This window comes from Orcinus orca, chromosome X, assembly GCF_937001465.1.
Source record: "Orcinus orca chromosome X, mOrcOrc1.1, whole genome shotgun sequence".
Classification (NCBI taxonomy): Eukaryota; Metazoa; Chordata; class Mammalia; order Artiodactyla; family Delphinidae; genus Orcinus; species Orcinus orca.
Window position 1 is genome coordinate 129,756,446 of NC_064580.1, and position 13,164 is coordinate 129,769,609.

General features: G+C 38.0%; 1 protein-coding gene across 4 annotated transcripts in view; it reads right to left on the bottom strand.

Moving 5' to 3' along the window:
- Window positions 1-13,164, bottom strand: part of GABRA3 (gamma-aminobutyric acid type A receptor subunit alpha3) — a 428,677-nt gene that overhangs the window by 7,946 nt on the left and 407,567 nt on the right. For all 4 annotated transcript variants that reach the window (XM_049705028.1, XM_049705027.1, XM_049705029.1 and 1 more), the window contains one exon: window positions 9,132-9,343. In XM_049705028.1, the coding sequence (XP_049560985.1) occupies window positions 9,132-9,343 (212 nt within the window). The remainder of the gene's footprint in view (window positions 1-9,131; window positions 9,344-13,164) is intronic.

Below are 13,164 nucleotides of genomic sequence, written 5' to 3' on the forward strand. Positions count from 1 at the left end.
TGGAGGTCCCTGGTCTGGTGCCTGCACACTGGTTTGTGGGGCAGATCCTGTGCCCTCTGGTGGACAGGGCCATGTCCAGGGGCAGCTGTGGGCTCAGGGGATCTTAAGGCAGCCTGTCTGTTGGTGGGTGGGGCTGTGCCCATGCCCAGTTAGTTGCTTGGCATGAGGTGTCTCAGCACTTTTGCCTACAGGCAGGGATGGGTCCTGAGGCTTATAAGCTAGAGGGAGGATTTCACAATGGTGCTTACCAGCACCAGTGTCCTCTTGGTAGAATCAGCTCCCCAAATGGCTGCCACCAGTGTCTGTGTCCCCGGAGTGAGCTGCAGTTGCCTCCTACCTCTCTGGGAGACTCTCCAGATCAGCAGGTAGCTCTGACCCAGGCTCCTATTACTGCTTCTGCCCTGGATCCCGGAGCATGTGAGAGTTTGTGTATGCCCTTTAAGAGTACAGTTTCTACTTCCCACAGCTCTCTGGGACTCTCGAGAGTGAGCCCTGCTGGTTTTCAAAGCCAAATGCTCTGGGGGCTCGTTTTCCCAGTATATGACCCACAAGCTATGGAGCCCAACATAGGGTCAGACCCCTCTCTCCTTGGGGAGAACCTCTGCAATGGTACTTATCCTCCTGTTTGTGGATTGTCCACATGGGTTTATGGAACTTGCCTATATTGCGACTCCACCCCTCCTGTCCATCTTGTTTGGTTCCTTCTTCATACATTAGTTGTAGAAGATCTTTTCTGGTACATTCCAGTCTTTTTCATCAATGGTTTTTCTGTAAATAGTTGTGATTTTGGTGTGTCCATGAGAGGAGTTGAGCTCAGGGTCTTTCTACTATACCATCTTGGCTGATCCACCTGTTTGTTTCTGTTTCAATCGATTCACCAGGGATAGAGTATGACTGTTGTCAGGGCATTTACACCTACTTTAGAAAAGGGTGGGAAGGCCACCAGTTTATGAATACAAGTTAACCCACAGTGAATATCATTCACCCCAGAGAGAAAATATCAAGTGTTGACTCAATTTGTGGCTATTTTTACAGGAATGCCCCCAATTTTTTTTTAACATCTTTATTGGAGTATAATTGCTTTACAATGGTGTGTTAGTTTCTGCTTTATAACAAAGTGAATCAGCTATACATATACATGTGTTCCCATATCTCTTCCCTCTTGCATCTCCGTCCCTCCGACGCTCCCTATCCCACCCCTCTAGGTGGTCACAAAGCACGGAGCTGATTTCCCTGTGCTATGTGGCTGCTTCCCACTAGCTATCTATTTTACATTTGGTAGTATTTATAAGTCCATGCCACTCTCTCAGTTCATTTGAGATTACCCTTCCCCCTCCCCGTGTCCTCAAGTCCATTCTCTACGTCTGCATCTTTATTCCTGTCCTGCCCGTAGGTTCTTCAGAACCTTTTTTTTTTTAGATTCCATATATATGTGTTAGCATGTGGTATTTGTTTTTCTCTTTCTCACTTACTGGGACAACATTAAATACACCAACATTCGAATTATAGAGGTCCCAGAAGGAGAAGAGAAAAAGAAAGGGACTGAGAAAATATTTGAAGAGATTAGAGTTGAAAACTTCCCTAATATGGGAAAGGAAATAGTCAATCAAGTCCAGGAAGTGCAGAGAGTCCCATACAGGATAAATCCAAAGAGAAACATGCCAAGACACATATTAATCAAACTATCAAAAATTAAATACAAGAAAAAATATTAAAAGCAGCAAGGGAAAAACAACAAATAACATACAAGGGAATTCCCATAAGGTTAACAGCTGATCTTTCAGCAGAAACTCTATAAGCCAGAAGGGAGTGGCAGGACATATTTAAAGTGATGAAAGGGAAAAACCTACAACCAAGATTACTCTACCCAGCAGGGATCTCATTCAGACTTGACAGAGAAATTAAAACCTTTACAGACAAGCAGAAGCTAAGAGAATTCAGCACCACCAAACCAGTTTTACAACATATGCTAAAGGAACTTCTCTAGGCAGGAAACACAAGAGAAGGAAAAGACCTACAATAACAAACCCAAAACAATTAAGAAAATGGTAATAGGAACATACATATCAATAATTACCTTAAATGTAAATGGATTAAATGCTTCCACCAAAAGACATGGACTGGCTGAATGGATACAAAAGCAAGACCCATATATATTCTGTCTACAAGAGACCCACTTCAGACCTAGGGATACATACAGACTGAAAGTGAGGGGATGGAAAAAGATACTCCATACAAATGGAAATCAAAAGAAAGCTGGAGTAGCAATTCTCATATCAGACAAATTTTTAAAAGCAATTAATGATAAGAAACTAAACTTTTCCAAACTATGGATGGAAGTTGAGCATTTTCTCTAATGTAAAATAAGATAAAATATTATTCTAGAGCATTCAAATATACTTACCTGAAAATAAGAAAAAAAACATAAGAATTACTGTGTTTCCAAAATTTAGGTAAGAATTTATGAATACTTTAAAAGCAGTTCTAAGAATAATAACTGTCTTCTTTTTAAAAGCAGAGGTTTATTTCTTCCTCTTAATTTGCTTTGATTATTCTTAATTTTCAAAAAATTGAATCAAGGTAATAATGCACCTAGTTAAAAAAAAATAAATGTAAAGACTTATAATGAAAACCAGGAAAGTCTTATCCCCATGTATCCCAACCTTGTCCAGCAATTCATAATTATTTTTAATTCTCTTAGCTGATACTTCTAACAGTTATTTATATATTTCTAAATAATATGCTTATACTGCTATCTGTTTTGCACATAACCATTCATCTTTTCATGATAATGATTTACCTCACTTATGCAACCCTTCCTCCATTTTCCAATACAATTATAACAATATTTTTAGTTCAATCAATAATAAATCATATCATTATAAATGACTATATAAATACCTCTAACCTCTTGCTACAAACTGCACTGGTTCCTCTCCAGGTGCGCTTGCTGCATAGATTTCATCTTACGTATTCCCTTCATCTATCTCCTCTGTAGGGTACCCTCTTCTCTGGATCCAATGTCGTTCCCTTTTTTGTTCTGTTCTCTTGTTTTAGTAGAACATATCCTCCAGTATTTTCCTAAGGTGGAATGCATGGGAAGTGACATTTCTGAGTTCCTGCAGGTCTGAAAATAACTACTCTACCTTTTCACTTAAGTGATACTTTGGCTAGGCATAGGATTCAAATCCTCAGATTTAGGGTTTACAGCTCCACTGTCTTTCAGCATCCAATGTAGCTGAGAAGTCTGATGCCATTCTGCTAATCATTTCTTTGTAGATAACATTTACTGTCTTTCTAGAATCTCTTTAGACTATCATTTATCCCTGGTTTTCTAAAATTGCAAGATGATGTCACTTTACGTGGGCCTATGGGGACAGTTTCAATCTGGATGCTTATATCTTTCCATTTGTAAAGATGTCTTGTTCTTTGTTAATTTCCTTTGCTCTCGTTTCTCTGTTCACTCATTCTGCAGCTTCTGAGTTGGATGAATTTTCTGGATTCATCTCTAAGCCCCTTAACCTTTTCTTTTACATTCTCCATTTATTTCCTTTTTACCCTACTTGTAGGGAGATTCTCTTCAGTTTATTTTCCCACCTCTCTATTGAAATTTTTATTTTGGCAGTTATTTTTCATTTCAAAAGCTCTTCTTTATTCTCTGATTTCCTTTTATATTAGCATCCTATTCTTATTTTATGTATGTATTTACAACTATAAGATAAAATTTACTTTTGTTTTTCTTAAATTCTCTTTAATTCCCTGAATTATCTCTGTTCCTGCCAAGATGAGTTTTGTTTTTGTTTTTTTTAATCTTTTCTTTTTCACGTTGAAAATTTCACTTTGGTAATCCTTGGTATCCCAGTTTTATTTGGCAACATAAAAGATGTCTGTATGCTCAGTGTACCTGAGCTGGGCTTGCTGATTTGCAAACTATGATTTAAGAAGATTATTTGGAAGGAGGTCATTTTATGGGGTACTCCAAAATGTCACTATGTAGAGGTCTTTTCTCTGGAGACATTCAGCTTCTTTAGAAGAGAAGCTTCTGCTGTTCTTCAGGAAAGTATACATCTGGCTGTAGACATTTTACATGTTGGGCAGGCTCTGGGGTCTTGACTACTTTGTACACAGACTTTTAGCCAATCCCCCTAATTGCAGCCCCATGATTTACTGTCTGCTGTACCAAGCACCTTGAATACTGAGTTTCTCTGGGGTTCTATCTTACTCCAGCTTGATAAATCAGTTCTTATTCTCTCTTTCCCCATTCATTTTTCTTGAAAAATGCATTACAGTCTCTTGTCTGACTGAAATCCTTCTCCAGATCTCCTGGTACTTGTGGGTTTAAACCTATTTTATTTCTTTACCCTCATTTTAATGGAATTTTTAAAGGAAGCAGTGATAAAACATGTAGTTGTTCCTCAGAAGCCCAGAGTTCATCTATTTTGCAGAGTGCTATTATAAGGTAGTCGTTAGTCATTTGTCTTCATTTGAAAATGAATTTTTGTTCCTACCTACCCCTTCTTTTCCTTTCCTTTATCTTTCCCCTCACATTTTATCTAATCCTTGATCATAGTACAGATCAGAAATAGATTTTTGAATCATTTTTATTAGTTTTAAACAGTTTTGTGCTCACCCATTCTAGCTTTGTGAGGCAAATAAGGTTTAATATGTCTCTTTAAAGAAGGAAAAAAGCAGAATAAGTTATGATTAAATTTCACTATTTTTACTTTTAATGCACTTCATTTTTTTGTCCTGTGGGTCAGTGGTTCTCACTGTTAGTTCATTCATATTGTAGCAGTGTGGACAAAGCACAGCACCCTCACATTAGAGATCCATTTTTACACATTCCATTGGTTTTTTTTCAAATCTCATAATCAACATCCTTTCAATAACTTAAATAGATTGACCACGGAGAGGGACTAAGGAGGACGACTGAGATCACCATCTTTGCAGAAGACTTTTAGATCATTCTTTTTGTTCTCTTTTTTTCATTTTCAGTACTCCTTGGAATTAGAGAAACAGTTATCATTTTTGACATCTACATTTACAGTTTCTTAATCTATTCTAGTGCTCTCTGTACCTTCAAACCACCACTGCATCTCTTCCCAGTCACAAAAAAAAGTCTACCATATTTTTCACAAGGTATCCATGACTGCCTTTCAGATATCTGAAATTAGCAATCATCATCCCCTTAATGCATTTGTCCCTTCTCCACTGTAGTAACCAAACTGGAACAGCATATTTTAAACATGGTCCAACCTGTACAGAATAAAAGGGGCTTATCATCTCACTTGGTCTAGGTAACTTCTAACTCAGACTCAAACAAAATTTGGCTTCTCAAGAGTTATACCACATGGATGGCTTATATTAAATTTGCCATTTTCCTATATCCCAGCATCTTATTTATAATATACAATTTTTGTTAAGTTTTTTTATCCTAGAACTAACTTTTTTAGAATCTATGTGTAAGAATATATACACTACCACGTATAAAATAGTTAGCTAATCGGAACCTGCTATAAAGCACAGGAAGCTGGGCTTGGTGCTCTGTGATGACCAAGATGGGTGGGATGGGGGGTTAAGTGGGAGGGAGGTCCAAGAGGGAGGGCATATATGTATACATGTGGCTGATTCACTTCATTGTACTGCAGAAACTAACACAACATTGTAAAGCAATTATGGTCCCATAAAAAAATTTAAAAAGAAAATAAAATGTTAATCTGTTGATTTCAGCCTGTTCTTTCAAACTTCAGAAATTCTCTTTGATTCTAATTCAGAAGATACTCCTCTTCATTAATGCCAGTTTACAAATTTGAATCTCCTACATTCTATATCTTCATTTAAGTCACAGATGACAGCATTTAAGAGGGAAGGGTCAAGGACAAAGCCCTGTGGCTTATCACAGGAACGTCCATTCAGGTTGATGACCCTCCATCAATGAATTATATTTGATTTCAGTTGGTCAACCAACTACATCAGCATAATTGTATTACTTTTACTACTGCTGTTTCTTCTTCATGAAGACATAATTTTAAAAAGTTAGTCAGATGTCTTTTCATGAATTTTCTTAAGGTTAGTTTGGCATAATTTCTTCTTAGTGAACTCAGACTGGCTATCAATAGTTAGTGCTAACTGCTCTTAAAACATCTGTATAATAATATATTCTAGGGAATTTTCAGTTTAATATGTCAGAGTAAGGACATCTTTGCTCCCTTTTCTTCTCTGTAACCAATCAAAATTATAAGAAAAATGAGATATAGAAACCAAAACTCTACCTTTGATGAAAATTGAAAGCATTTTCTCATCCCAAAAAGTAAGGGCTCCCAAATGCAGTAAAAATTGTATCAGGGTGAAGAAGACACAAATGCACTAAAAATTGTATCAGGATGAAGAAGACACTGAGGATGCCTACTGTTCTGGATTTCAGGCCAAGAATAGAGTCCTAAAGGTGGGTGGCAGGACCTGAGTGAGAAAACAAATGACCCTTGTTTTGAAACAAAATGGTTTTAAGGCTGGTAGTGAGAACATCCTGGAATACTGTTTGACCACCACAGAGTAGAGAGGAGGTAGAGACTGGAAAAATTAGAGGATAAAATACTACACATATGCGCGTGCACACACTCTCTCTCTCTCTCACACACACACACACACACACACACTACACCATACATAGAGGACTTTCTTGTGAGTTATTTATAAGAATTTATATAGATAACAGATCATGGTCAAACTACTCACTTTCAACTACATACTCTCAACTACTCACTACCATCCTACTCATTCTCTCAGTCCCTCCCCAAAATGATACTTTCACACATAGCAGTGCTAGTAAAGAACTCCTCTAATACAACTTCAAGTAACAATTGAAAAACAATAATATGGTATTGATGCAAAATATGTTACAAGGAGAAGAAATAACCAATAAAGGACTGTGTAACAACACACAAAACAAACATAGAATACATGAAAAGCTAAGTCAGCAGAAATCATAAAATGAATATAAGGAAAAATAATACTGCTATAGAAATGAAGGAGAATAGGCATGGGTGAAAATGTTCAGAGACATGGAAGACACACTTGAGAAAAATGAGAAAAATGAAATGGAAAATAACAGTTACAAATTACTAGAGAAAAATGGTAGATATGGAGGACAAAGTTCTATTATATGTATAATCTGCACTTCTAGGAAGATAACAGATCAAAGATATGTTTCAGGAAAGCTTTCCTGAAACAAAGACACTTGTGAATCCATAGGCTTAAAGGGCAACATGCTGTCCTAGGAAAAATTCATAAAGATAGATCAAGATATATCCTTGTAGGGCTTCCCTGGTGGCGCAGTGGTTGAGCGTCCGCCTGCCAATGCAGGGGACACGGGTTTGTGCCCCGGTCCGGGAAGATCCCACATGCCGCAGAGCGGCTGGGCCCGTGAGCCATGGCTGCTGAGCCTGCGCATCCGGAGCCTGTGCTCCACAACGGGAGAGGCCACAACAGTGAGAGGCCCACGTACCACAAAAAAAAAAAAAAAAAAAAAAAGATATATCCTTGTAAAGTAACTGGTATTTGTAAATAAAAGACACATTCATATGGGTTTCTAGGCCATAAAATCACCCCTCCCCCATTATGTGAGAGATTCTCAGGCAGGTTTTAAATTTCTTCACACCAACATTCAGTGCTAGAACTGAATATAGCAGCCAATGTCTATGTGGACATCAGAGAAAGAGAATGTGACCCACAAATTGTACAACAGCCCAAATATAATTTAAGTATAAACACAAATGACAGATAATTTTACACATGTAAGATGGTAAGAAATATGGTTCCCATGAACCCTTCTTAAAGAAACTTCCAGAGGACAGCCTTGAGATAACTAAGCAATGAACAAAAAAATGGATAAAAGGACTATTTTGAGAAAAGAGCCTATGTAAATGTAAAACTATGACTAAGCAACTATAGAAATTATGGCTGCATAAAAGCATGTAAATGCTATAAAACTTGACAATGCAGAAAAAGTAGTATAACAAATAAAAGTTGGGAGATGACAGGGACTGGTTATTTCTTCATAATTTATAGCAAGGAGTTAATAAATTCTATCTAAATAAATAGTTAAAATCTATTCTAAAATTTTTCCAACTCACCAGTCTATATTCTATGGAATCTATTCCTCCGGTTTGAAAAGTCTTCATTATGTTTTCTCTTCTCCATGATTCTTCAAAGAGTACTAGAATGGTTCTGGGACCATATCTGCCAGTTCTTTTTAGCATCTTGGGTTAGTCTTCATCTAGAGCTAGAGATCTGAGCTCTTTTAAAGTAGCCAAGGACAACAATCTTGATTTCACTGTATTCATGTTTTTATTTTTACCAATTCCAGGTGGTTTACTGGCATTTTCTCTCTCTTTTTTCTTCCTTCCCATCCACTAATCCAATTAACATTTATTCAGCTTTTACTGAGTCAGATGCTGTGCAAGGATACTAGCTAGTTAGAAAGAATGCAGACAAGCCCCTGCCCTCAAGAAGTTCAGTCTAGTGAGGAAGCAGACAAATAACTCTAATACAAATAAATGCTCTTAATATCATGAGCACCCTCCCCCCACCTCAAGAAAAGCTAAAGGTATCTGCATGATTCTGGAAATATTCTATGGAGAAAATAGCACTTCATCTGGGTCTTAAAGACTAAGCAGGTCTTTATCAGGCAGGAAAATAAGAAAAGAACATTCCAGGTAGAGAGTAAAAAATAAGCAAAGACATAGAAGGAATGATGATCACTTTTGTTTGATGGTAATGGGAACATACTGGAAAAGTGAGGGGCAGAAGTGGCCCTAGAGACTGTTTTCTGGGTTGAAGATAAAGTCCACTCTTCTGGGTACAACAGGTTCCCCTTGGGTTCAGCAGTATCACACTTATGTTTGATCCCTCACCACAAGACATCAGCCCTCCATGATACCTACCCTCTTTTCTTTGCCCCCAGCAAACACTCCACACTGCCAAGAAGCACTCCAGTTGAGAATTGGATTGATGACCCCAGTGAATAGCACACAGCCCTGGCCAGTTCCCACAGGCTGCAGGCTGCCCACTCCTGGTTCCAATACAGTTCTCTCAGGGAGTGCTTCCCAGCCCCCACCCTTCCTGTATCTTACCTTCATTTCCAGGGCCTCTGGCACCTTCTTGCCTTCCCAAGCCCAACTCCGCTTTGTGAAGTAGTTGACAGTGGCAAATTCAATCAGCGCAGAAAATACAAAGGCATAACAGACGGCTATGAACCAATCCATGGCCGTCGCATATGCCACTTTAGGTAAGGAGTTTCTGGCACTGATACTCAAGGTGGTCATGGTGAGAACAGTGGTGACACCTGGGGAGAGAGAAAATGACAACCAGTTGCCAGTGAAAGACATTTAGAGTATATCTGATGATATCACCAACTTCCTGCTTGAAAGGAGGAGCTACACCCCACCCAAAATGGCCCCTTTAAAGTAAAAACCAGAGAATGTCAAAACAGAATGGTTCTGCCTAGTAACCACCCCATCCCAATTATCACAGGAATAGGAATCTCCAGTATAGCACTTAAAAGTTGTCCTCTAACCTCTGCTTAAACATTTCCATTGAAAAGTAGGTAACCTATTTCATTGTAAGAGAGCTTTCTAATTAGAAAAATCTACCTTATGAACTGAAACCTGCCTTTCTCTAACTCCTGACACACTGACTGATCTCAGAGCTCTCTCTGGCGACACAAGAAAGAAAAGTCTGCTTCTTCATTTCTGGGACAGGACTTCAGAGAGTTGGAGAGGGTGGCCATAGTTCCTTGTGTGTCTGTTCATCTCCAGAACATGGCCAGTTCCTTCTTTCATTTCTCTTCCTTCCCCATTCTGGTAAGTTATCTTCTGAACAGACCAGAACTGAGCCCAAGACTCAGGACATAGTCTGAGCTTAGTAGGAGTTTCATTTCCCTTATTGTGAACACTATTCTCCTAATAACACAACAAACTATTGTGGAAAATTGTTCTTCAGCTGCATCACAGTCTAGGTCCTATTGAATTTGTGAACAACTAAAACTATTCTAACATCTGTTTCTTATGAGTTTTGCCAAACCACAGCTTGCTTTTAAATGGATTGATTCTTTTTCTTGGTGGTGTTTATTAACCTAAATTTAAGGCTTTCTTTTATTCACTTTTAAATTCTATTAAAAATTTATTTCTAATCTGTTCATATATTAGATATACATATGAGCTATATAGTGTTGTGGTTAACAATATGAGCTTTAGAGTCAAACTGAAATAGACTCAAATTCTGGCAATCCCACTTACTTGTAATATGACCTTGAACAAGGTGTTTTACCCCTCTAAGTTTTGTCATATGTAAAATGTGTGTGATGATACCAGACTCAGAGATTTGTTGGGGAATCAAATGAGATAGATGATGTTCATAAAGCCCACAGCACAATATCTGGCACAGAGTACTCACTCAATAAATAGCAGCTTCTATAATTAACATCACTCTTATTTTTACTCTTGTTATTAACAATAGTATTGCCATAATTATATAATTAATTATAGTAGTCTAATTATAATCACATTTTAACAATAGTAATTTTATAATTGTTAGCAAGAGTATTCTAGTCTTGAATATCTACACTAGAAGCAGGAAGTCCTCAGTTCTGCCACTTACTTGCTTTGTATCTTGGGCAATTTCTTTAATCTCTCCTTGCCTTTTTCTCCCCATCTATGAATATTCCCTACTGTCTCTCCCAGAATTTTGATGGTGCAGTTGTGTACCCAAAATCATCCAGAATTGAGGAAGAAGGAATAGTCAGAACCTCTTTCTGATTCCTCAAGAAGACGGGGAATGTGACCCTCATGAGCCTGGGTCAAGTAGGGCATGGAAGGTAGTCGTAATGGGGTGAGAGATATTACACAGAGAAGCAAGCAGATATGGCCTATTAACTATTAACTCTACCCAGAGAGACAGCCATGTGTGCTGCAGCCTCTGGACCCTCTTTTCATATCTTGATTCCTTGAGTACCTTACTTACATATTTACTATATAAATGAAAATCCAGACTGGAAAAGACTTAATACAGTTTCAGCAGACAGATTCTAAAGGAGCACCTTTGCACAAACTAGGCAGAGAGTTAGAAAAAACACATTTTAAGCCCTGTCAGGAATTAGCCATACAGCTAGCACCTCATAACAAACTATCTGAATTTGTAGCCTGGTAAATTCTGAGAATGGATCTAAGGCTCAGTAACCCTCTGATCACACTGAGCAAGAAGTGATTCACAGAAGAAACAAATTATCTCATTTATGGTTATCAGCAAATGCAATTGTCCACACTCGCACATTTATAGCAGTGCCAAAGCATGGATGGCGGGAACTATATTGCAACACAAGTATTTATGTGCCATATCTCAGTAGAGATGTTTAGAACTCTAGTCTCTAAGGCTTAATTAAAACTGTCATCTTGTGAAGAGCTCTTAGCTAGTCAGAGCTGGTAGGATCCTCAATCAAGCATTTGGTGCACTTCATGGATGGACAAAGAGGTTTGGCATTTTAAAAGAGGTCCAGGCCTGCCACCCAGTGCTTCTCTTTCAAGACTCTTCTACAAAGTCTTTTTGTGACTGCCCTCCTCACTTCCTTTGAGCACTTCTAAAAGTCTAATATGCTTCTTTGATAATGAATGTCTGTCCCACTCAACTAAAGTTGCTTGAGATAATGCAAGATATTCTCCCCATCTCAAAATCCTTAACTTAGTTCAGATCTGTAGAGTCCTTCTTGCCCTATAAGCTAACATTCACAAATTCCAGAGATTAGGACATGGGTATCATTGGGGGCCATTATTAAGCCTACGACAGCCCTAGTTCTAACCCTTAATTTCACTCAGGCTAAAAGTCTTTCTTGTGTAACCTTAAAACTCAAATTCTTATCTACCAAGACTAGTAGTCCATCTATCCATCCATTTTCCTGCTACAACAGTATAAGTTCATGTGATTAACATTCCAGTTTTCACTTCCTTCTTCCATTTGGGCCACTGAGTATTTTCTTTCATTTCTTATGAGTTCAGATATTAAAAAAGAGTATTTTCTATATTTTATCTGCTTTTCTTAGGATTTTGTAGAGGAAGATTTTTCAGGGTATCTAGTTTGTAATATTTCCAAAAATTGGGCATCTTTAATCTACTCCTATATAGATTCTGCTCCCCCAACTCCACTAGAACTGTTCTTTTCAAATCACTAGCACCCAAGCATATCATGATACCCAATAGTTTTTATCTGCATTTTACCTAAACACACAGAATTCACCCCAGAGGATTATTCCCTTCTTCTTGAAACACTCACCTCTCTTGACTTCCATGATATCACACCCTTCTAATTTTTTTTCTTTTTTCTTACTTTACAGGTTATTATTTCTCTTCCTCCACTACTGTCTCCTCTTCTACCTGACCTAAAATGCTTCTTCTTTCTGAAACAACATCATTTACTCTCTAACTACACAGTAAAGCTTCAGGATATCAGTAGGAAATATCGGTAGAAAAGTCTTCTTTGTGAGTACTCAGTGTATCCAAGTATATGGAGACAGTTTAGTAGATTAAAAGAGTTAATTAATGTTTATCTCCTAAAAAACAATCTTACAGTGGGAAAAACAGGCAGAAAATGTTTTATGTGCTTTAAGTCCCCCAGGGAAAAGTGCTAATGACATGCAAATCTCTTCCTAGACAACAGTAAATTCCTATTGAAGAAAATTTCTCTAATTGTAAGTACTATTTTAAAAACCTTCAAACTCTGTATAGCTCTTACTGAATATCAGATAATTCATACTTTCAAAAGGCTAGAGGAGAAGCAGCAAAGTCAGATGGTCCTATAAAAAAAAATGGGTCATAAGAAAGCCCCAATCTACTTCTCTGTTGCCAGCTTAGTTTCCCACCCTTCACTTTCTCCAGCTCTGCCCACTAATTTCCTCTCCTTTTCACTGAAGGCTCCATCCCTCTCCAGCTCCTGAAGCAAACCTGACTGAGACAGGAAGCATTTCAGTAAATCTTAATACTCCAACACTCTTATTACCACTGCCTTTAAAGAATTCAGTTGCTAGAAACACCAAGATCCAGTGACTTAGTTACTAATGCTGGGCTCAGGTGTTCCTCACATTCACTCCAGTAATGGTTCTTCCACCTTCCTCACCCA